This window comes from Drosophila tropicalis, unplaced genomic scaffold (genome assembly GCF_018151085.1).
Source record: "Drosophila tropicalis isolate 14030-0801.00 unplaced genomic scaffold, ASM1815108v1 contig_158, whole genome shotgun sequence".
NCBI lineage: Eukaryota > Metazoa > Arthropoda > Insecta > Diptera > Drosophilidae > Drosophila > Drosophila tropicalis.
Genome location: NW_027172602.1, coordinates 2,069,803 through 2,096,464, shown reverse-complemented (window position 1 = coordinate 2,096,464; position 26,662 = coordinate 2,069,803). Strand labels below are relative to the sequence as shown.

The window sequence follows — 26,662 nt, the reverse complement described above, 5'->3', positions numbered from 1 at the left end:
GAGATCAAGACTGTGGGGGGGGAGCAAATGGTAGGTGGGAGAAAACATACAGGTAAATAGACGGTTGTATGCTGATAAGAAAGAGAGAGAGAGAGAGAGATGGAAAGAGGGTTACTTATAGACATGCACATCCATATATATATATGTATATAGATATTTGTGTATATAAATTTCATTTATTTTTTCTTTCCATTGTTTAAACGCACGACATTTCATTTAATTTTTGCAAAATTTCATTTAAAATGCAAAATTTAAGGCCATTTTTATATATGTACATGTGTATATGTTGTTGTTTTTGTGTGTTTATACTTCCTGCTTAATGCGTGGAATGTTGAAACGGGGTGGTGGGGGGTGGTGGAAGAGGGCAAGACTATTAACTAAACAAACCAAACATTCTTCATTATTTGCCTTTAAACAAAAAAAAACTATACATATACAAAACTGGTTGTTATATTAGTTAAGATTCTGTATGTTTGTTTGTTTATTTTTTGTTTTAAATCAATTCCACATGCAGTTTTAGAGCCACTGTAACAAAGCTTTGTTTGCAATTTCAAGTGCTCTTATTGCTGTTGTGATAGCTGCCAGCCATTTCTCACGTTTATACATACATACATATATCTATGTATGTTGTGTGTTTGTGTGTGTGTGTGATGCCTGCAAATGGAGTGCACTTTGCTTTATTGTTTATCGATTTGTTAGCGGGCAATTAAAGTGCATGGCGCTTGGCATTGGATCTGGTTAAAAGAGAAACTGAATCACCTGGCCATGTTAGCTGAGTTAGTGGTGTTTGATTTCAAGGCAATTGACATTTATTCCCTTCTGATTTACATTTTGTTTATCCTTTTTCTCTCTCTCTCTCTCTCTATTCTATGTTTAAAGTGAGTAAGTTTAGTCAAAAATAGAACGAAAGGGCTTTAATAACTCGTTAGCTTAGTTTTGTTAAATCAATCAATGAACAATCAGTCTCACCTTTAAAACACTTTGAAAGAAAATCCTTGGGGTGAAATTCAAAGAAATTCAGGATACATTTGGATTAATTGAATACATGTATAATTCAACTTTAGATCTGGTCACTGTGTAAATATTTATTTGAGCACTTCCGGTCAAAAGACGTCAAACTTTAATGGTATCTGGAGTCTCCCGATGGCCCATTCACTCATATATCCTATGACTCAGGATATATCTATACTCTGAAAGTCCTTTCGATCACTCTTCTATGCTTATAACTTTGGGTACTTTCTTTGTAAATAAGTTTTCCCTCTCTTAAGTTTACAAATTCTCTATGGCTAGATTGAAAGAAGATCTATTGGACTTTGAAGTAAACGGAATGTATATAATCCATTTGGACTATCTACATAGATATAAGTGCATTATTGATGGCATCTTTGTTCGCCGTTCTACATTCGTTGTTTGGTTAGCGGCATTTAGTGGAAATTAAGGTTAATAATATTGGACAAAACAGTGGTCAGTGGGGCAATGGGACAATGCGACAAAGATGCAATGCATTCAACCATCCAGTCATCCATTCATCCATCCATCTAGCCATCAATGATGCCATTCGATCTGTTGCTTCGTTTGCTTTACAGTTTTAACTCGATTACAAATGGATCAACTTGAACATTTGCATATGTCAAACGGGAAAGTGTCCCACTATCTCTCTCTCTCTCTCTTTCGCTCTCTCTTTCTCTTTCTCTTGCCGGTTCTGTGTTGGATGTAAACGTGGACATTGGCTTGAAGTGGTGCTCAACTGACATGGTCATGACATGTCTTATGCTTGATGGTTGTTAAAAGGGGGGGCTGATGGGAGTAGATATACGCGGAAATGAGTGCCTAACAGAGACACACACACACACATACAGATGCACAAATGAGATTAAAAGTCAAAGGAAAGCAAAAAGGCGAATAAGGTTGAGGGTGGAGAGAGAGAGAGAGGGAGAGGAAGGAGAAAGAATGGCGGCCTCCACCGGTTTGGAGGTGGGTTCAACGACATGTGGCAAGCCTGAGGCTGACAACGCGGCGCCTAATTGGATTTGCCCGAGCGTCCCACTTTGCTTTTGGGCACGACCTCGGATTGAGGGCGAACGGCGGCACCGCATGCTGCTCCCTACCCCCCCGCCAACAACCCACCTCCCTCCATTCATCCATCCATCCATCCAACCTTCTAACCAACCAACCATCCTTCAATCTATTCGTCGGGCCGCCGTACCCCGTCCCTCACTCCATCCTTTTGCTACACTTTTCGGCGCAATCAACAGCCGAAAACGCAAGGGCAGCGAAATGAAATTAAAGCGGAGGTCGTGACGGTGTGAGAAAGTGTGGGGGTTGGAAAGGGGGACACAAAAGATGTAGTGGGGGTGGAGCGGTGGTGTTGTTGCTTAGCGGCGACTGCAGCCGAAAAGCAATAAAAGCGACAGCAGCAACAAAAAAACCAGCTAGAGAGAGAGAGAGATACAGAGTGAAGAAAAGTTAAGAGTGTGGGCGAAGACGACACAGAAAAGAAGCTGCATGATGTTGGCGCTGACAGCAAAGAGCACACATAAACTTTTCACACACACACGCACACACACAAACACACACTCACACGCACATATCCCAGGCACACGCAGTGGGAGAGGGGGGAGATGTAGAGAAAGAAGACAAGAAAGTTATCTGTTCCTTGCTTGCTGAGTAACGCGGTCCCTATGCCGCCCCTCCCTCCCTCCCTCCACACAACACACACTACTTACTGGTGTTGCCACTCTCACACTTGCTTTGGACTTGCCCAATCATTTTCATCAGAAGGAAAACTCTCGAGTCCTTGTGGACCCTAAAATCAACGTTCTCTTCTCTTCTCTTCTCTCTCTCTCTCTCTGTCTCTCTTGCATTCTCTCTCCCTGGAGTTTAGTTTACTTTGGCATATCCTTGCGGTGCTTTTCGGTTTTAAAACCTTTAAAGCTTAAATACATAGATTAATATAAGGAATAGATGCATCAAGAGAGAGGGAGAGAGAGAGAGAGAGAGATGCTAGATCATTTGGAATTTTAAAAGGACATACAGTATTCGTCCTTGCTGCTGTTGTGATTGCATATATGAATCTTGAATCGAATGCATTGAATAATTAGAAAACAGTACAAGAAATTTTCACTTTTTTACTTTGGACAAACTCCTTTACACATAACCTCACTTAATACGGGACTCCAGTACGACTTTCCTCTGAAATCAACGCCCCAAGTTAACTTTATGGAGACGCGGCATCGAAATTCCGATGAAAACATATGTATATAGATCTATATAGAAACAGCTGCTTTGAATTAGTGTTCAAATACAATCGCTGTGAATATTTACTAGAAAACTTGTTAACTATCTATTTAGTATATCAATTATAAATTTTTCTCATATGTCGTCACATGATATCAACCGAATCATGGGAAATTGTTGTTCTATTCTGTCAACACATAGAAGAAATATTAAGTTAAGTAATCTTGGCAAATCTTAATCTAATTATTTATTGTTCTATGCTTATTTTAGCCTGGGATATTGGCAATTCGGTGCAGGACGCGTTTGTCATTGCCGTCGAGGAGCATGCCCGTGAGCGTTTGCAGCGATTGGCCGCCTTGAATCGTGTCACGCCCGTGGATATAACGCAACTCTCAAAAAAGGTGAGTTTGATTTCTCTCTAAAACAGAAACAGAAACAATTTTTTGAAATAGAGGACAAATTGGATATTTTTTGGGGGATCGAATCTGCTGTCGATTTCTTTGGAAAGGGGAAATGAATTCAACACGGTACAATGAACAATTCGAATCAATAACAAGTTGAATGCACTAGCTGGCTATCTCTACAAAAACAAGTGTACATATATATGTATATGTATGTATGTAGATACTCCACAGAACCCCCCTTCAAATTACCCCCCTCCAGCCATCATCTCACCATATGCGGTTGCCATAACACTCGATTGACCAACGCCCCATGATACGCCCATAAAACAGGCATTCATTCAGTTGGCCAGAGAGCATACAAACATGAGGAGCTATATGGTTATAGTCACAAAATTCAATTAAAAATTCAACAAACAAAACAAGATACCAGCTAACACACTCACACACACACAGAGAGAGAAAGGCACAAACACAAATGCATATACAAAAAGAGACAATAAAAAAACAAAAAATGAAACTAAAAGTGAAAAATACAAAAAAACACAACTCAGTCTAAACTTGAAAAAGCAAACAAAAACAAAAACAAAAAACAAGCAACTTGCCAAGCAAATGTTATGCAAAATAGAAAATACATAGAGACAGATAGAGACAACAAAATAATAAAATTAAACAAAAAAAAAAAAGGCAAAAAAAATGGGGAACAGACTCACACACATCTCGACAAAATGCAAAATTCAAACTACAAATCAAATTTGTGAGTAAATGAAAGCGAACGAACGAATGAGTAAGCTTACCAATCTTTTAGATGAATGAATAAATGAATGTTTGTGTGTTTGGGTCTTGAGTGCACTCATATTGGGGATTAATCAAGCAAATGAGCCATGCCCATTAATTAGATTCAAATTCGAGAGTTGGAGATGCAAATACATTTGGTTAGTCCTGATAAGAGCCTTAAAGAGCTAAAAATGGGAATCATTTCAAGGAGCATTAAGTATTGGGCATAAACACATTTATAATTACCTGTTTTCGTAAGTATGAGTAGGCTTAAGCTACAAATCTAAGCCTTACCATTAGTTGAATACTCAAAAGCATTTATATCAGTAGTTCATTTATCCCAAATGAATGTTTTCGATCATATATTGCACTCAGAGGTTGAAGGCTCAACAACATCAGCCTCAAATATGTATACTCGAAAACATTCGTATGAATATTTCGTTTTCGTATGGCAAATCTTTCCATTCCATTTTGGCCATTTTCTAGCATTCAAATGCCTTTTTGGATAAATATTCACAAATACTCTACCACGATATGTAAATTAAGTACGAGAATCGTTTTTTTTTCTGAGAATTTCACTATGTGTTAATCTTAGAATCTCTGATTAAGCGCATCAAATGCTTTTGTCATCATCACAGTTGAACGCTCCAACAATTGCTTTCAACGTCCGCATTCGGATGTAGCTGGTTTGGGAAATGAATGAATGGGATGGGTGGATGGATGAGGGTGGGCTGTGCGGAATGGGAGTTGGGTCAGGTGCTGTTACTTTTATATATTTTCGTTTTAGGTATTAAAACGGAGAGCAGAGTCAATCGGTTATTACCAGGCCAACCGAGCAAATGATTATACATACAGATAGACATACGTACGTACGTACATACATATGTTCGATGAGTGTATGAGTAGAATCGTGTTGAGACAGTGACACCAACCAACCAAGCAACCAACCTACCAGCTAGTCAGTCAGTCATCTGACGAATCGACTTGACTGTCAATAATCCGATAAAATTGTGAAAGAAAATACGAGAGAGAGAGAAAAAGAAAAGAAAAAAACGGTGTAGCCGCAGTATGAATCTCTCCATCTTCATGCCCACATTCTTGTCCGCCTCCTTCACCCAAAAGCTGGTGCAAAGTCAAAGCAATTGAACGCACAAGTGGAATGTGCACGAAGCGTAAAGGACGATGGACGGAACTTGGGAGTGCTGCGGCAGCATACAGACAGACAGAAAGACAGACGGGCAGACAACCAGCGCGAAAGCAGATGGGAAAGATGGGACTTGGCCACGTAATTGCATTAAAAATGTTGAGAGAATTTGGATTTTTTTAGACCTCGGCAAGTGGTAGTATACTAAGCGGTCTTAACTGTTGATGGGCAATTGAGTTTTGTCAAAAAAAAAAAAACGAAGCCAAACCAAAGAAATTACACACACACACACACAGTAAACACCTTCTTTTTGCTTCTTACAGTTTGAGAAGAACTGTAAGTGCTATGCCAATATGAGTCATTAAATTGTTCGCATCTACCCACCCGAGAAATGAAGTTGAGCCCACACACAAAAGCACATACACATTACGTACACACCCACTCACACACACACACACACACACACACACACACATTTGATATACGCATATTTTGAAAAGCAATCCCAAAACCCAATCCCATCTAGTTGATTCCCATAACCACATCCATTATGTGTGTCGCATTAATAATGCATATTTCATTAAGAGCAGGCATCGCGGCTTCTCTTGCCAGTGTTGGTAAATGATGCCACACAGTGGGAGGAGTGAGGGGGGTAGAGTAGAGGATTATTTCTGGTTAGCTTTATGTTCTGTGCTTCTTTCTTTTATTCCATGAAAAATTTGATTGATTTGCATATGTGTATAGGCGTCCTGTCATCAGTCTGTGTGTGTGTGCGAGTGTGTGGGTGTGGGCGTGGGCGGGTAGCGGGGTATAAAGAAAATAATGATCCGTTTTGTTTCATGCTTAACGCATTGATGTGAAGGTATATTATTTGTCAGCTATCGATTAATGACAATGATGATTTTTGATGATTATTTATTTATTGCCCCACTTTAAGTGGCTATCGATCAATTAGGTTCTAATCGATCCATTTGGAATTCAGCACTATTCAAGGAATGTATTGAACCTTATTTTCAACTTTTCTTTGATAATTAATATTAATATTAACAGTATATGAGAATGATATGTGTAGACTTCTCCTTTCGATAAAAAATTCTCACTCTTTCTATTTTTTTCCTCTGCTCTCTGCTCCTTTGTCTGTGATTCTTTTCATTTCTCTAACTGCAACAACAGTTGCAACAAACAAAAAGCGGTACGACGGCGAGTCAGAAGCAGGACCTAAGCTTCTTGAATGACTCAACGCCCATCTATGTGACGTCGTTTACAAGCAATCAAATAACCTGCAGCAGTGCCACAATGACAACAGCAACAGCTGGCGGTCCAATAAGTGCACCATCCCTGGCACCGACAACGGCCACAACAACAGTGCCAACGCCGGCATCGATTATGTCACTGGAACAACAGCAGCAGCAACAGCAACAACATCAACAGATTGCCACCCAGGGGGCCTCGGCTTTGGTTAGTGCCGCTGTTGCCGCTGCTACGGCAGCCGATCGAAACGCTAATAATACAACAACGGCCGCCCTGCAGAAACAACAATCCCTGTCGCAATCCCAGCCACCCACCACCTCCACAAGCAGCGCCACTGGTCATATCTATCAAACTAGCCAGGCCCAGCAGCAGCAGCTGCAGCAACTGCAACAGCAACTAGCGGCAGCTGCTGCTGCCGGCAAGCCATTGCAGGCCAAATCATTGTTGGCCAGTAGTCTACAGCATCTGGCCGAGGAGGTGGATGACGAGGATCTCGACGATGATGATGATGTGGATGGGGCCAATTATTGTGGCATTACATATATTAGCTATAACAACAAGCATGCCCAATTGCCGACAACAACATTGCCGGCAACAACAACACTGCCAGCAGCGGCAGCAACATTGGCCACAACAGCGGCCATACATCGACAGCAACGTCATGGCCAGGGCCAGGGTCAGGGCCAACAGGTACAGCCAGGTCATGGTCAGGGTCAAAATAAGCCACCGCAATTGCAATTGAGTGCGACTACAAGTAGTAACACAGATGTGCATTTTGTTGATGCACAGACATCACCATTGCTGGCAGCAACAAGTATAGTAACATCGGCGGATATTGCATTGCCACCAGCAACAGCAACGCAACAGCAGCAGCATCAATCGCATCATCATGTCCATGGTACAACCACACCAAAAACGGAATATTCAACGGCCATATCTAGTGGACAGCTGCAACAGGCATTCGCTGAACTTCAAATGCACAGCATTAGCAGCAGTCACAACAGCAACAACAATGGCACACAGCAGCAGCAGCAGCAACAGCAACAGCAACATTTACTTTTAAGCAACAACAATAATAGCAATAATTCCACCGCTCCATACGCTTTAGCATCAGCAACGGCATCCGCATCCGCATCCGCATCCAATACAAATACTTCGGCCACTGTTATGAAAAATTGTGATTTACTAATATCGAATAATTTGTATCCACCGAGAAGAGAGGTATACAACATAACAACAACAACTTCAACAACAGAAGCACAAAAACAGGCAACATGTTGACCAAAAAAGAAAAACATGACACTTGAAGTTGCTTTTGTTTTTACTTTTGATTTGATGTTGCTTATGGTTTTTGGTTTTCATACATTCTTCGGTTCACTTCTTAAGTTAATTTAGGTTTTTATTTTGAACTTGCTTTATTTTCCATATTTGTATATCGTATATTTAATCATCTCAATTTCTTTGTCCTTTCTTCTCTCACAGTTACTAGCTACGCATAATGATGATGTCATAGTGCATCAGTCCAGTGATGGAACAACAACAACAACAGCAATCAGCAATAGAAGTCAACAGCAACAACAATTGCTGAATGAGCTGCAACAGCAACAGCAACAACAACAACAGCAATTACAATTGCAACAACAAAACAGTCCCACAAGTAGCATATCAAAAGGAAGAACTGAACTTTTATTGGGCGATCAAAGTCTTCGCCAGGAATCAAGGTAAATAATAATATAAACAACATTTCTTTTATATCCCAACACAAATTATTTAATAATAGCAAAAATTACCGAGTTGCTTGCTCGATAGGAGCTAAGAAAGTCAAGTGGCCTTTCCTCTTGAACAAGATGAAATATTTAATTAAACTATTAAAGAACAAAAAATTACATTTCTGTTTAACTAATTCAAATTGGTTATGTGTGTTTACTATGTGTGAATGTGTGTGTATATATTTGCCCTTGAAATTGAAAAGAATGTGAAGGCCATTTTGAAAAATTTTGTTGCATACGCTGCAGGCGCAGGTCACCGGTAATGGCTGCAAAACTGTAGATGATTATTTAGATATCTTTGATTTTGTTTGCTTGAATGTCTGCCACAACAATTGTTTGTTTGTCTCTTAGTCTGTTAGTCGTATATATATATATATATATATATATGTATGTATATGTAGTTGGAAAAGCATTTATTACCGCTTTGCTTAGCTCTGGGATTCGCATTGCCATCCAGTTGCCAGCCCCTGGGCAGTTGGCTGTTGTTTTCAATGGAAATGGTAATACCCACCATATGTGTTCCTTTAGATGCGTGCGCGTTGTGCACGTGTGTGTGTGTGTGTGAGCATACATATGTATACGTTGTTTTTATGACTGCTTATTTATTTACTTGCTTTTGCTCGCTGGGTTTTCCAGCTGGCTGGCTGACTGACTGGCTGGCTATCCACATCCTGCGTCCTTCATCCTCATCTTTACACTTAACGGCATTGCCATCGCCATCGTGGCCGTTGTCGTCGTTGCCGTCGTTGTCCTCGTTCGCGTTTCGCCTTTGACCAGCACTGACATTTTTCACACATTCTTTCTCGCTCGCTCTCACCTCTTTCGGGCTTCAGGTGTAGGTGTATAGGTGTGGGTGTGTGTGTGCTTTGTGTCCTTGTCTAGGACTCATATTCAACATCAGTCTGAGGCTGGCATGGCAAATGAACCTGTTGTGATTTTGCCTGCGGCCAAGCCAAGCCAAACCAAGGCGAGCCCAGCCACAAGCAGCAAACTATGTCCCCACTAAGCCGCCTCTTGTCCTCCTTTTTAGCTTGCTATTCTACCACCACTATCCTTTTTCCATCTCCATCCAGCTATAAGCCGTCCTCCATCCTCCATCATCATTATCATCATCATCATCATCTTTGGCATCGACCATCCTGCACGCGCGCTTTCATTTTATGCTCATTATTAATTAACGAGGTATTTTCCACACCCTGCGCTGAATATTTATACATTTTTAATCGATTTTCCCTTAAACTCGTGTAGCGCCAGGGCTTCCACAGTTTGACAGCAATTGGGCTGCTTAACAACCCAATTGCTATAATTGGGTAATAATGATGCCATTGATTTATGATTTCGAAACTCAAACTCAAAACCGAAAACTACAACAAAAATCTTTATAACCATCTTCAATTCGATTGGATATAGATTACTTAACATTAAGTTGAAATCGATAATTGATTTCTAATTACACACAGTCGTCTGATAAACAAATTAATTTAAGGCCTCCCTCAGAAATTCGCTAAATCCTAAAATGAAAACAATTAACCTAAATGCATTTATTTAATTCCACATCGTTTATTGGTTAGTTAATACTTTTTCGAATGCATTTAGATTGTTAATATTGAAGTTAAGTAGGTTGTACTTACAATTAGATAATTAAATGGAAAAACCCACTGTTGGTTTAGTGATAAAGTAAATTCACGACAATAAACAACTAAACTTATTTCCAATTACTTTTCATAGAAATTGATATTAAATGAGGAGCAGAAGTACTGGAGATCCTTTAAAGCCTTTAACTAGTTGGGAATTATAATTTTAATGATGTCAAAACTACGTTTCATAGTTTGGTTTAGTATTTGAAATATATTTATCATAAATTTTAAAGTGTTTCCTTTTTGTTTTGTATGTGTTTTTTTTTTTTTTTTTGGGAATGATAAAACAATTTCGACAAGTCAATTTTTCAATGGCCCAGTCAGCAGGCCAATGCCAGTGCCATTCCCCAGTCGGTTGCATCAATTTCAATTCCCTTTGCCTTCATCTCAGTGTCAAGTCAGTGAGCGTTGTGAGAATTTCTGCTGACTAATCAGTTGGCAGACAACGACAACGAAAACAACAACAACAACATCAACACACAATGATGATGATGACGACACTTGATATGGCCGATGCACTTGATGTGCATCATTATCTATTGTTTGTCATTATTGTTGTTGTTGCTATGGCTCTTGTTGTGCATATCATGTGTGTGTGTGTGTGTGCGTGTGTCTGTGTGTATAGGCAACAAAACTGTCAAAGTGATTGGCCGAGGTCTCTCTGTTTGCTGTTGGTTTGCTGTTTTCTATTTGCCATTTGTTGGATATTCCACCACACATCACCTACATACATATGTACATAGATGAACATCTCACATCTCCGATGACAACAATTAATGCTGATGACATTTGGTTGCCTTCTCCTTCATACGCCCTGGGTGTTAGTTGCTGTCGGTTTTACTTTCCAAATGCACTAATAGGCGTAGATACCGCAAAAGCTTGCTCAATGTTCAAACTACTACGTCATTAATTGAGACCAATAATCAGCTTGTCCATGAATTGCATCTCAACTTGACTACTTCTTGAGACTTTCTTTTGAATGAACCAATTGATTGAATATATCTACATACATATACATAGATTGTAGTCCTTACAATGTCGAATCAAAAGTTTTGATAAGTGTTGCGATGTGTTTAAGTAGCTCAAGTGTTTTAACGATCTCACCCTAAATGTGGCTGACAGACATCAATAATTGCGCCTTGCGTAATGCGTTTTGCATTCTGTTATGAAATCATGACATTATTAGCATGCTGCTCAAACTGCTAAGCCTGTCAAACTGTGCAAAAGGGCATTTAAAATTCCAGACTTGTCCAGTCACAGACTGTCTACATATACTTACATACAACATACTGTCTGTAGTTAGATAACCCATGTTATGGGCTTGGAGCTTGGATATACATATATATATAATCAAAATTTTGTATGCCAGACACGCGCAGGCGCAACGATTGAATGCAATACTTACTAATTCCATCATTGAGGTAGGACTACCAAATGGGACAAGAAGCAGAAACCCAAAGAGGATGAAGAAGAAGAAAAAGTACAAAAAATTGACAGCAATTGGATTAGCCCTTGATGTCCCGGCCCCTAACAACAAGTCCTTTCTACACACACACACACACACACACACAGTTGTCAGTTGTCAATCCCTTGTCCCTTATGGCTTTTAATATTAATTTTTGTAGAATTCCCTTTATACGGATCAATTTTGACTAGAGTAGGTTCGCATAATCGGATAATTATTTGAATAACTTAAAGTATTTCAAGAAATAAGACATTAGAGGTTCTTAAAAGTTACAAGAAGTTAATAAATTATTTTAAGGAAGCTCAAAATCGAGATAAAACTAAAATCCCTACGAAATGTTTGATCAAATCTGTTTATATCTCATTTTGAAAGGAATTTCGTTATCCCAACGACGATGACATTTGATCTTCCACATCCTAGAGCTGTTAGCTTTCTCCATATATGTCTGGAATATACCGTAATATTCGAAGTAAAAGGAGCAAACTAAAACTTAAAGCTCATGAAGTAAGGAAAACGAAGCGGCGAGGGCTGCCACATATGTACATACATACATATATAGAATTGAATTATGTATATTTGTGCTGTTGCCATACATACATACACATGTGTATATAAGAGTGAATATACATACATAGTATATGTATGTACATATGTATGTGTATGTAGGTACAAGTTGGCCGGCAGCTTGTAACTTGAGATAAATCCGTTATAATAACTCTAAGCAACTGGGCGACTGACAGAACGTAGAACGGAGCGCAGAATGCGAGCCAAATGATGCCCGCCAGGCTCAGCCTCTCGCCGACTCTCCTACAGTTGGTCTCTCTTTCTCTCTGTCTCTCTGTTTCTCCCACTCTCAGTCGTTGTTGCCATGAACTAATACACATATACATACATACCTTGTGCATTGATATATAGTATGTATGTGTATGTGTGGGTACGTGTACGTGCTAGTGGCTAGACATAGCTATGTCTGTGTCTCAATGTGTGATTGTATCTTTGGAGGATGCTTCTTCTTCTTCTTCTTCTCCATTTCCACCCATACCGTCTCTCACCCACCATGTATGTGTGTGTTGGTATCCCCAAAAGCCCATCAATGTCGACAACTATAGCAAAACTTGTGTTTGTTGTGTGTGTGTGTGTGTGTGTGCGTGTGTTTCATTTTTGTTTTCGTTTCTTCGTTCTGGTTTGTTTACCCCTGTTGCACCTCTGGCTCCCCCCCTTTTTTCTACACACACACACACATACAAAGACACCCTTACCTACACATTTTACCTGTTGTGTTGTTTGATTTCATTTTACCTTCTTTTAGGTTTGTTGTTGTTGTTGTTGTTTTTTTTGTTTTATTCTTTTGCCTTGCTTTGCTTTTCGTTTCAATTCTCGTGTAAACAAAGTTATCGGGTGACAGAGCTGCCAACTTGTCATGCATTTTGAATGGAGTAATTAATGAAAAGTTTTGTTTCAAGTATCAGATTGATCAATCGATCGATAATTATGTACATAATCTATAAGTACATCCATACATATGTATGTACATATGTGGTTAAGACATTGGCAATTCATTTTTGTGGAAATATTATCTAAGATTTATAGAGAAAATAAAAAGAACATTATTTTCCATTATCAATCAAGATGAATCTGAGAGCATCTATGCACATCCTTTTCTTTGAGTGTGTGTGTGTACCTACTACATACATATGTACATACGAAAAGAATCTTTGAAATTCTTGTCTACTTTATGTGTTGTTGTTGTTTTTTGTTTGTTTGGAGCTGAGCGCGTCATTGATGTTGGAGGCTTGTACTTGGGTCCATGCGATCGGCAACAGCATCGTACATACATATGTACATATGTACATACATACATCCATACATACATAGTTGTTTGTTGAGTCATGAAAATACAGAACATACACTCAGAAATACACACACATAGTAACCTGCATATACACAGATATCAATTTATATGAATAAAAATATACATATGTATATATTGGTTTATTTTTGTTTTTAATTTGGGTTTTTAACCCAAAACCCCCCCTAAAAAACAAAAAAAAGTTTTTTTTGTTTTTTTTTTTTTTTTTTTTTTTTTTGGGGGCGGTCAACTAACCTAACCCCCAATAAAAATCTTTTAATTTTTTTTAATTAATAAAATTGGTTTTTTTTTTAAAAAAAAAAAAAAAAATTTAAGGATTTTATAGTAATCTTTGAGAAGTAATCGGAAATTTTATGTTAAAATTTTTTTTTTTTTTTTTTTTTAAATTGTTTTTTTTTTTTTTTTTTTTTTTTTTTTTTTTTTAAATAATATTTTTTTTTTTTTTTTTTTTTTTTTTTTTTTTTTTTTTTTTTTTTTTTTTTTTTTTTTTTTTTTTTTTTTTTTTTTTTTTTTTTTTTTTTTTTTTTTTTTTTTTTTTTTTTTTTTTTTTTTTTTTTTTTTTTTTTTTTTTTTTTTTTTTTTTTTTTTTTTTTTTTTAATTTTTTTTTTTTTTTTTTTTTTTTTTTTTTTTTTTTTTTTTATATTTTTTTTTTTTTTAAAAAATTTTTTTCATTTTTTCTTTTTCCTTAAAAATAAATTAAGCTTTTTTTCACTTTATTCCCTTAGCAAGGGGGCTTTTTTTAATTCCAACTGTATATGTATGTATATGTATGTGTGTGTATCTCGAGGTGTATACAAATGTAGAGGGCCCACCTTTTGTTCTTTTGTATGCTGCAAGGCATTAACAACAGGCTTAACTACATACATACAGGCAAGGCATTCTCACTGTCACACACACACACAGATATACATATATAAACAATGAGTTTATTTGTACCTGTGCTTCAGCCTCAGTTGCCGCTGCAGCAGCAGCAGCCTCTGTCAACGTCCCGCTCAATGGCTTTTACCTTACTGCTGCTGGCAGCGCTGCGGACGCTGCTGCCTTTTTTTTCCAACTCTGCTTGTTTTTCTGTTATGCCTGTTGCCTGTTTTGATACCCTTGCGAAAAAAAAACACCAGACACTCAACACATTGACCCAACTTCAATGAGAGATCATTAAAGTTTTTAGTTCTGAGAGATTCTGATTAGAGTAAGACCCGATCATAGAGTAGTCGATGTTAGGGTATTCTCAATTCGATCAGAAAAGATGGAAGTTGTGCATTAAGAATTGCTGGAAATTGCCTATTTCGCTTATTGCTCTCCTATTCCTTTTGGCTCTGTTGATGTTGTTGTTGTTTTTGTTACACTCGAAGTGTTCGTTTGCAATTTGCCATTGTTTACTGCTGTTGTTGTTGTTGCTTAACCCTCGGGCTATGTGCGTGTGAGTATGTGTATGCGTGCGTGTGTGTGTGTGTGAGAGCACTTCAATATCCTTTGAGTGAGCTGCACTTGCGCTGCATAGCCGACAGGTATATGAGACAGTCAGTGCTCGCTCACCTCGTTACGCTGCTCTGTCGTCTCTCACTCAAAACTCTGGCTCTTCCTGCTCTCCCTACTCCCTATCTCCCTCGCTCACACTGGTTGCTTGGGTCTCTCACCCATACACTCTCTCTCTCTCTACCTCGCTCGCTCGCTCTTGCTCTCTTCTTTCTGTTTGGCCGTGGCGGCGGCGGCGGCGGCAGTGGCTTGGCTTTTGCTTAGTGCTGTTGTTGTTGTTGTTATTTTTGTTTTTTTTCTTTTTTAGTTTTCAGCTCAGTTTTCAGTTTTTCAGTCAGTCTATGGCTGACTTTGTTCGCAGAGAGGTAAAAACGCGTTGTGGCTAATGCAAGAGCGGTAGCAGCAGTAACAATAACAATAACGACAACAACAACAACAACAGCAATCAAAATGCAACTGACCGCGACAACAACAAAAACAAAAACAATCATAAGAAGAAAAATGTTTAACAAACATGCAATTGCAAGTTGCCGTTAGCTGATCACACTCATTGCAAGTGTGCGCGCGTGAATATGTGTGTGTGTGTTTGTGTGTCTGTGTGTGTTTGTTGCCAAGAATTTTTGACAGATTTTCAAGCTCATTAAAATGCAATTAAAATTTCCAACAACAACAACAACTATTGTAACGAACAAGAGCAAAACAGAGAACCGAAAATCATTCCCAGTGTTGCCATATCGAATGAAAAGTGAAAGATACTTTTCCAGCTGCATTGATCTCTACTTGTGTGTGTGTGTGTGCATGTGTCCGTGTTACTTGCAATGGCCACTGCAATTTTTGGTCAGTTAACATTTTTCATTCGAAAGTTTTCTGTTTTTTTTTTTTTTTTTTTTTTTGTTTGTTTGATGGTTGTTGTTGCGCATGCGCTCAACTCTCATAATTTTGTTTCTTTTTTTAGATATTATTTTTTTTTTTTTGTCGTCGTTTCTAATTATGTGTTATGTTTGTGATGACCGCCAAACTTAAAAAATAAAATAATAATTAATTAAGGAAAAAAGAAAATTATTGGATTATAAGATGCGCATCTTAAAGCAATGGTAAGTTCTAAATCAATCCCCAGATCTGCCCTAGAGATTAGACTATATGCAAATGCATCTATAAGATATGCTAACTTCGATCCTTGAAGAGGAAAGACCCATAATAATCCATATGTATGTATATGTACATGTTTGATTGTATATGTATATGATTTTGATTTACTAAAGTATTCTTCTTTACAAAGTAAGATGGGAATCAATCTGCAATATGTAGCTCCAATTACGATTAATATATTTTTTCATTTTCTATGAGATGATTCATAGCGAAATGTAAAAATTTTAGCCAGAAAATTAACTCACCTCAAAGTGGAAAAGAAAATCGACTCTCTCTCTCTACCTCACTGTTACTCTTGTGCTCTCCCAATCGGTCTACCTGCAGTTGCAATAGTGCAAACCATATTGATATATAGTATACGGTAGTAAAAGTAAAACCAGGCAGAGAAAAGATAAAACCAAATGTCGAAAGGTAAATTTTTCTCAGAATGAAAAGGAATTAGCTGACACAAAGAAAAGAAGAGAGAAAAACAAGCAAACCAAACTTCATTTGCATTTGCGAAGCTTCAGATTCATTTAATATAAATTCCATTTGATTGATTTTCTAAATGCCCACAACTTTGGACAAATCTTAAGAACTTGAACTTGAGAAACAAAACCAAAAAAATAAAAAAAAAGTCAATCCAACAATCAATTAAGTCATTCTTAAAAGAAATCCAAATTGCAAACCAAATCAACTGTAGTTTAATGACTGTTCTTTAAAAAGCAATACCAAATCGAAAGTTCTCACCCCAAACCTAAAATTGAAATTTCATTCATGGCCAAAAACAAGACCAGAGGGGGCCACACAGTTGGTAGGAGGTTAGGTCGGTGTAATGGCGAAAGAAAAGCGGATGGGAGGTTGACTACTTTGAAAATGCATTCGTCCTTTACTTTAACGTTTGCCCCCCCTCCATCATTAGGGACACAAAGGAAGGGTAGTCAATCATTCGTCTTCTACCACTTTGACTCTTTTGTTTGTGTTTAGCTTTTAATTAATTCTTAAGAAATTTGTGCACCTCAACGTCAAATGGCAGAAATTTGTGGGGTACCCACCACCCACCACCTTCTCCGATTCTCCTTCTCGTTCTACTATTTGCCCATGAATTTTATTAAGAGAAAATGTATAGGAAACTTTATATATGTATGTAGTTTGAGTTGAATCGAAGGTAGATTCCCTTCTTTAGGGGTGAGAAAACTGTCTCTTGACTTTGATTGCTATTGATTGATTGGCCACTGATATTTTTGGTTTTTGTGGCTTTACCGTTAATTAGATGTAAAACCACTCAAAGCATCTAAAACGATAAATTACGATTCAACTGAGGACATCTTTGGAAATGTAATGAGAGCTCGAGTAAATCTTTGATTTCTCTATCTATCTAAACTTGTAACTAATCCTATTGATTAACAGTTATAACTTTTTGACTTTATTTTGATTTGGTGTCTTAATAAAGATGCTGAAGAGAGAGTACAACTAAATGTTGATTACTAGAATTAAGGTAATAATCAAATTTGACGTATTGAGTAACTAAAGTTTGAACAAAATTCAGTCAAATCATGTGGTAAGGAAAAGTTAGTGGGGAAATGATCTGATTTCTGATGATTCCAAGAAAGGTTTCTACTTAAGAAAAATATCAATGAAATGAAATTTCACCCTAAAATTTGTTTCCCTAGGGCCCAGTTCTTTTGATATAATTTCTCATCCTCAAGATTACATATCAATTCTAATTTTTCTAGTCATTTATCCACATTTTTAAAGTTTATGCCACACACACACGTGAATACCACATACCTCACACCCATATATTCATCTTGCTCATCTCATCATTCATTTACCAAAACTCTTCCTCCCTTTTGCTTCTCTCATGATCATTGGCATTTGCTTGTTGGTTCGTTCTTCTTGTTGGTTTGTCTGTATCTTTGTACTTTTATTTTGGGTGTTTTTTTTTTTTTTTTTTTTTTTTGTGAAATAGTTTTAGGTGTTTGCCGACGGTCACACCCACAATACCCAATGTTTTGGGGGTTTGGCATCTCTACCTGGTCTTGGGGCACCTTTCGAAATATTTTTGTGGTCCGGCATTATTATGACTTACTTGTAGTTGTAGCCCTAGCCCTAAACCCTAAACCCTATCCAGCGATGGCGATGATGATGATGATGATGATGATGAACAAAGGCAACTTCCGCTGGTCACAGTAAATAAGTCTCTTCCGGGGGTTGGGCCCAGAACTGAGAGCCCAGCTGCCACTACCACTTGTTGACCAGGAGAAGCTAGCTATCCACAGGTGTGTAATCTTTGAGGCATGAAGTTTGTGTTGGCATTTTTAACATTCCTGTTTTCTCTCTCTCTCCCTATTCGTCTCTCGTACTCGCTCTTTGTATATTTCTTTTTTTTTTTGCATTGGAAATGCACCAATTGATGATGATTATGTTGAGGTGAAAGCGGTGACTATCGCTTATCAGTTCAAACTTCCCTTCCTCTTTCTCTCGTTCTCCTTCTCTATGCTTGCCTGTCTAAGCAGAATTCGCTGGCTGACCATAAACAATTAGCATGTCGCATGACATCAACAAACAATGACAACAATACAAATGTGGATGTCGCTGTCATGAACATGTGTGTGTGTGTGTGTGTGTGTGTGTCGTGGGTGTGTGTGTTAACCCACACAGACACACACACCGATGAGAAATGTAATGGTTTTGCATGTCTTGTCTCTCTCATAGCCTCTTGTTTCTCTCCTCTGCCCAACGACTGGTGACTGGTTATCAACCGCAGATACTGAAACCATGTCCTCCTTTTCATCATCCTCATTCTCATTATCTTCAGCATTCTCTCTCTTTTTCCCCGCCTGTTTTGACCTCTTTTTGTCTCGGATACACTTGCTCACTTGACAGCGTTTGGAAATTGTTGTGCTTTTGCTTATCCAAATGGGTTATTGATGACCGGACCGGACACGGCCGGACCGAACCCGGACCTGAACCCAAATCCATAAACCATCAGAAACAAACAAAAGTGCGAGGGAGGCTCCTACACAAATTGGTTGCCATGCTTGCTTAAGTGGCATAAGATTACAAGTATTGTGGCTCTAAAACTGTGTCTGCTTTGCCTTCTCTATGTTATTTTGCGTTTCCATTCAACCATCTATCCATCCATTCATTCGTTCGTTCATCGATCCATCCATCCATCCATCCATCTATCCATCCATTCTACTTGAGCCTGACCAAGCCCACAGTCCTTAAAGTTAATTGCATGAAAATTGCATTGCTATGGAACTAATCGAACGAACCTCTCGAGATGCCTTGAACACCTACTACTACTTTTGCTTTTCCTTTTCCTTCTTCTGTTTCTGCTTTCACCATTTACTAAGGACTTTTGATGAGCGTGCGAGAGTGCTCCAGCTGTCGGTTGCTCTGTTCTCTGGTCCGCCACTCGTTCTCACTTGGCTTTGGCCTCCGTCTTGGTCTTGGGTCTTCACTTCAACTTCAGCACCAAAGGCATTTTAATTCGTTTATAGTTCTCTTTTTTTGTCCGCATCCCTCTCCACATCACGGCGCTCGACTCATTTGCGTTGTCGTCCTTGCCATTGCCATTGCCATTGCTATCGTCGTCATCATCATCGTTGTCGTTGTCGTCGTCGGCTGTTACGCAAATTGAATTGTCTCGCCCCGTTGTCTTGTCTTGGGCGCATTCTCTAGAAATCGGTTTTTAATGCATTGCAACCTATTCAATGGGCGTCTCCCGCTCTCTATGTTCTCTATAAATAAAGGCAAGTTAAATGGGTTGGGAGGATTTTTCATGTGCAAGTGGTGTGATGCAGAGTGGGTGGGTGGGTGGTTTGTTCTGAATTGGACTGACCAGCAAAATAGCGTTGACACCTCTTCAGGCTGCTGCTGGTCTTGGTCACGTTGTACTGTTACTGACGTTTTCTGAGCCGCCCACCAAACTGTGTGTATGTGTGGGTAGTGAAGTTTGGGGGGGGGCTGGGAGGCGTTGAGTGGTAGCGGTGTAAATTGAGCAAGTGGAGCTGCACTTTGATGTCGGCAACTGAAATTGCTTTTGTCGTCCCTCTGGAGCTGGCATAGCGACCCAATCAACCAAGCAACCAACCAACCAAACACCCACCCACCCACACAACCACCCAACCACCCAACCGTCCACCTATACGCCACATCCTGGCCTTAGTTTACTTTTTTTTTGTAGCCCCGTTTTTCCGTTTTCTTCTCTCCCCTTTTCTTTCTAGGCCTAGACCCGTTTCTCTATTAGAAAGTAGCATACTTTTAGGCTGTAAGCTGATCCCAGCATAAAATCCACTTTGAGCTTTTTTTGCAATTAGCCCGGCCGTCGTTGTAGCCAAAACCTTTAAGCCAAAAGTCGAACAAATTAAGGCGAAAATTGCCTCCTCTATAGAAAACCCCTTTTTGAATGGACGCAGCTCAGAGCAAAAGGAAACAAAGCAAAAAAAAGAAGAAAAAAAACCCCCTCACTAAACCAAAAATGAAAGAGAAAACCAAAGTGCAAAGTTAGACAAAAGTTTTTGGGACTTCGGCACCTAAAAAATCCCCGGCTTCGCTTTGCTCCTTTAACCAGCCTCTCTGCTACCCTCTAACCGGCCAGCAAGCTCTTCTCTGTTCTTTCTGCTTGGTATTTTTTTGGGGAAAATAATAATAAAAGGCGCATATAATAATAATAACGATATCCAGCTGCGTTTCATCATCGTCATCATTGTCAACATCTTTCTCTAAATCTTCTACACAGTGACACTCAAACTGTAAATGCACCTGAGCCATAGCCAGAGGCAAAGCCTGAGCTTGAATCGAGTGTGTGTTGCAATTGACAGGTGCTGTCAATGTTGCATGAAATAGAAATACTGTATACTAGATTGTGTCTGCGTCTGTATGTGTGTGTGTGTGTGTGTTTGCAAGTCTCAAGGATTTCAAGGATTTTATTGGCTTTAGGGGAGTTGGAAAATTTTTGCTGCAAAATGCCAACAGAATTTTATTGTATGAATTTCATTTAAGTAGTTTATTCTCGATTTAATGCAATCATGTTATGTTATATGTAGGTATATTTAATACAATAATTTAATATATGTTTTAATTCCTTGCTTCTTGTAGGCCACGCCGGCGTTCCGGTTCGAGCATTGTAGTCATTGATGGTGATGATTTGAAGCCATGTCTGCCGGATGATTATATAACTGGTCAGCATCATCATCTGCATCATCATCAACAGCAGCAACTGCAGCAACAACTGCCCCAGCAGCAGCAACAGCAACACTTGCAACAACAACAACAACATTATCGAACACACTCTAGTGATATTAGGGAGATCGATCAGGAAATGCTGACCATGCTGTCGGTGAATCAAGATAACGGTGCGTTTAATTTAAAAACTAACTGTATAATGACACACATGACATTTTATTGCCAACCGATAGGTCCACATCGTGAGATGGCCGTCGACTGTCCAGATACGTTTATAGCACGTAATAAGACGCCACCCAGATATCCGCCACCCCGTCCACCACAGGTAAATCAGAGAGGAAAACTAATTAACACCAAAGACCAAGTCAAAGCACACACACTAACTAACTAACTAGCTAACTAGCTAACTAAACTGCAATTGCAACTAACAAACACAAATAACCCAAAATATGCTTAATGCAAAACACCCACCACTTACTATATCATTCCAATCCATGCATCTCTTTCGTTTCATCATCAACCAAAAACAAAAAAAACCATCCACTATCCATCTAAAAACACACACACACTACTGCATCTAAACCACCTGCACATATACATACACATATATATTCGACATTCAGAAACATCCAAAATTGAGCACCAACACAAATATCACATTCACAACTAAATATAACAATGATCATGCTAACAAATTGTTAATTGTTGCATATCATTCTTCACATCAACATGATCAACAACTACAACAACAACAACAACAACAACAACATGAACATGAACATGCTCATCATCATCATCAACAACAACAACAACAACAACACTCAACAACATTGTCAACAACAACAACAACAACACAACTCGATGTGGCCACACAAAATTTGTATAATCAAAAACAACAAACTAAATTGGAACAAATTGAAAACTATGAAAATTGTCTACAATCGGAACAACATGAACAGCAAACGTTATTAACCATACCAACAGCAACAGCAACAGTAGCAGCAACAACAACAGCAGCAACAACAACAACAACAACAAGTGCCCAACAACAACAACAAATAGCCCAACAACAAACGCCCAGCAATAAATTGTTAATGAACAATGATCCAAATGGCAACAATAGCAATAAAAGTGTCACTGATGAATTGATCTGCATGGTAGATGGTCTATATCGTAAAGGTTCCAGCTCACCATCATCGAGTGCCTTCGATGAGGTGATGAGCAAACAACAATTGGACACATTTCATGCCTATCATCATTTGCATCATCATCATCAGCATCAACATCAACAACAATCATTGACGACAACAACAACATCAGCAAGTAAAAGCACTGGCACTGGCAGCAGCAGCCGCAGTCAGTCAGCATTAATTATAACCAACAGCAGCAGCAGTAACAGCAATTCATTGAACAGCAGCAATAGTTCAATGCATACAAGTAATAGCAATAGCAGTAGCAACAGTGGCAGTGGCAGCGGCAGCGGCAGCAATATACCCAGTGTGGCATCAACATCAGCATCATCAGCGTCATCGACAACAGCAGCAACAACAGCGAGCACCACATCAACGGTGCCAGATGATTTAAGTTTAGCACCGCCTGGCTATGAGCCTAATCAACAGCAGCAAACACCAGCAACAGCAGCATCAGCAACCTCAATGACAAACAGCATCAAGCCATCACATCGTGAATTGCCGGTAGATGTGCCGGATAGTTTTATTGAGATGGTTAAAACGCCGCCACGTTATCCACCGCCAGCACATCTCTCATCACGTGGCTCATTGCTATCGAATGCCAGCTCCTCGACGGCACACACAACGTTGTCATCGCTGGGCGTGTCTGGATCGGGGTCTGGTTCTGTTTCAGGTTCTGGCTATAAGTCGTCGGCAATTGTTGTTGCTGCGAATGTTGCTGCTGGTAATGTTGTTGCTGCGAGCAGCGATGGCAGCAGCAGCAGCAGCAGCAGCAGCAAGCACGTAGCTGCAGATGAGGTATACAACAACATTGTATATACATACATGTATAATATTTGCTACTTCTACATATATGTATGTTTGTCTAACTGGCAGTCTTGCCTCCTCTTTTCCCGCTCTATGTCCCTACTCTCAATCTTTCTCCTCTACCTCTCTCCTCTCTCACTCTTTTTGTGTAGTTTAAACTAAGCTCCTTTTCTGCTGTAGTTTTTTTTTTTTTTATTATGTTTCTGTGCTCTGTCCATTCTCTTGTATTTTGTGTTGTTTAGATTTTGTTGTTTCTGTTTCCTTTTTCTTCTATTTTTTTTTTTTTTTTTGTATTTTAGTCTAAGTTGATTAATTATGTGCGGTATGCAGCAACATGACCAAAAGGAAATTACCAACTTCTCTTGTTCCTCTCTATCTCTCCATTCTTTATCATACCAACCAAACCAACCACCCACTTGCCCCTGGTGCCCCCTTGCCTTTCTTTTCTAGCTGTTGTTCTGTGTGTGTGTGTGTGTGCAAATGTGCATGTAACTGACATAAATCTCTGGCAATTTGCATTTCATCTGGGGCGAATGGAAATGGAAATGTGGTGGAGGAAGCCAGCCAACACCTGGTGCACCATCAGCAGCAACATGTGCCATGCCAGCGGCAGTAAATGCTATATTAATGGAACGGCAGCAACAGCAGCAGCAAAAAGATGAGAAAGAGACAGCGGGAGAGAGAGAGAAAGGGAGAAAAAAAACAATTCAACATTTTTATCGCCAACATTTCCCGCATATGGCTTTAGGTTTTTTCTTTTATAATTTTCTCTCCGTGTTTCTTTATTTTCCTTCGTTTGTTTGTTTTTTTCTTTTTATTGTAGTTGTCGTTTTGTGTTTTCGGCTGCTGTGGAAATTGACATCTTGACCTTCTTTTGCCCCCTTCTTGGGGAGAGGGGGAGGGGCGTCAAATCAGTCTTGAATCGGATTGTTTGTTTGTTTTTTTTTTTCTTGCAAAAGTTATGGTACACTTGCTAAGGTTTCTTTTTCTCTTCTCTCTCTTTATATGCATATATATGTACCTATATATACATAGTTATAAATCTGTTTATTGATTTTTGCATTGCATTGCATTTCAATTGCCAACATTATTTAGTTTTGGCCTAATTCCTGGCATTAAAGCAACTGCTTCTTTTGGCCTCGTTAGCATCGCATAATCCTAAATACCCAGACCGAGTGGATGCTGGGGAAATCTGAGGCGCTGAGGGTTAAAGGGGGTCGAGTAGCCCCTCATCACTCTAAACCCACACACACACACACACACACATACGAATACACACGAACACACACATACATATAAATATGTACACATTGAGAAATAAGTGTAATTTATGCGAAATTGCTTTCGATTAATTTACCCAAAAGAAAAAAAAAAAGAAACGAAAGGATAAAAACAAAGGATTCCTGTATTTTTTTGTTGCCTTTTTGCCATTTCGTTGTGAAACAAGCTCACACACACGAATCGAGAGAGAGAGAGAGAAAGACCGAGACAAGAAAGGGCATACAAATAAATAAATAAATGACAATGCAATGAAACAAAAATAATTGCATCCATTTGCCCACGTGTACGAATATGTATCTGCAAGATACAAAATTCCAAAGAAAGGTATATTCATTCGGTCATCATTCTTGTGACGTCATCTGCAACTATCTGCTTCAGTTGGATTTTACTAAAAATAATGCGATAGGATTAAATAATCAAGCATATTCGTTCATACAATTTACAAAATTGTGCTGTAGCCTATTTTTGGGGGATTTTTTTTTTTTGGTTCTTTTATTAATTTCATTTAAATGGCAGCTGCAATGTTTCCATCTGACTAGATACTAGATCTCGAATCAGTTTCTATCATCAATTTTCATCAAATGTCGTTTAAAAACACTTGATTTGAGGCTGATTTGCAGCAGTGTTGTAAAATGGTCTTGATCTCTAAAACTTAAAACTTCAAACCAGAGTCTCTTAAACCAGTCAAACTTTAACAGCTTTTTCTATTTTATGGATGATGCGTCGTTATCGCTCTATCTAAAACTTTATCACAGTATAGTCTCTTTTGATTTCGTCTCTCCAGGATCCGTCCGTACCAAAACAGTGTTGTATAACGATAAGAAAAGTTAAAATACCGTCATAACCTTTAATGGCTCTTTTTTGACCATCAGTCAAATGGAACATTGCTGCATCTCAACGCAGTTCCTTAAGTCCTTCTAAAAAGTTAATGACATTTCTTTAGCTTTTTTTGCCAGATGGAGTAAAAAGAATTTCGGTGTATTGCCAGTTGCCTCATGATGCACTCGTTGCATACATATTTGAGTGTTAACAAGTGCGGGTAGTGCGGCGGACACATTGTTGTTGCTTGTGTGTCATTTATGTATGTATGTGGGTGGGTTGTTAAAACAAAAGAGCAGGGCGGGGGCTAGCGGTTGGGTTGGGGTTGGTAATGCCTTGGGTCAGGGTTGTCAAACGAAAATATTTAATTAAAAAACAAAAACATAAAATAAACGGAGATAAAAAAAAATGCCAATAATGGGTACAAATCAAATTTGTCACAAACACACACACACACACTCATATATGTATACACACATATGCATACATACAGACATATAATATACATTCCATCTTCATTTCATCATCTTCACACAAACATATATACAGACATACACACACAGGCGTTATACTTCTTGTTTAAGCTTAAAACTAATTCAAAAACTCCTTCATCATACTTTTTCTACATATGCAGCTTAATGGTAATGCAAAACCCGTGCCACCGCCACGCGATCATTTACGTGTGGAAAAGGATGGACGTCTTATCAATTGTGCACCCGCCCCTCAATTGCCCGATCGTCGCATTTTGGGCAATGGCAGCAGTCAACAACAACAGCAGCAACAACAAATTGCCCAAATTGTTGAACCCACATTGGAACAATTGGATAGCATAAAGAAATATCAGGTGAGTAACTTACATACATTCACTTAGAATATTGCGCCTAAAGGTTAGGCTATGGCAAATATTGCACATGGTTTCTAAAGGGCTTGTAAAACTGCAATTCAGATTCCATTCCGCTCTTATATGTACATATTGGATTTTACTCAGTTTAAACACTCGGATTGTTTTACTCCTGGGAATCGCTTTCATTTACATTCACAAGAGTTTAGAGAAGTTTGTGATATTCTCTTTGTGATATTCTCTTAATAAGATTAAATTTATTGACCATCTTCAAAACCACAAACAATTGTTTCATATAAGGCAGAGTTAGGTTGCAGCTAACCCAAACAGTGTTGTAAAACGAAGCAAAAGCTGCAATACTATTATATATTG

At 38.7% G+C, this 26,662-nt stretch overlaps 1 protein-coding gene across 11 annotated transcripts in view; it reads left to right on the top strand.

The window, feature by feature from the left end:
• Positions 1-26,662, top strand: part of sdt (stardust) — a 59,472-nt gene that overhangs the window by 21,522 nt on the left and 11,288 nt on the right. For 2 of the 11 annotated variants that reach the window (XM_068283631.1, XM_068283633.1), the window contains 7 exons: positions 3,508-3,638; positions 6,733-8,031; positions 8,293-8,531; positions 21,266-21,522; positions 21,586-21,677; positions 21,976-23,340; positions 26,084-26,293. In XM_068283631.1, the coding sequence (XP_068139732.1) occupies positions 3,508-3,638; positions 6,733-8,031; positions 8,293-8,531; positions 21,266-21,522; positions 21,586-21,677; positions 21,976-23,340; positions 26,084-26,293 (3,593 nt within the window). Of the gene's footprint in view, positions 1-3,507; positions 3,639-6,732; positions 8,032-8,292; positions 8,532-16,012; positions 16,123-21,265; positions 21,523-21,585; positions 21,678-21,975; positions 23,341-26,083; positions 26,294-26,662 lie in introns of those variants that run through there. The other 9 variants (XM_068283634.1, XM_068283635.1, XM_068283641.1 and 6 more) reach the window with 7 other exon arrangements.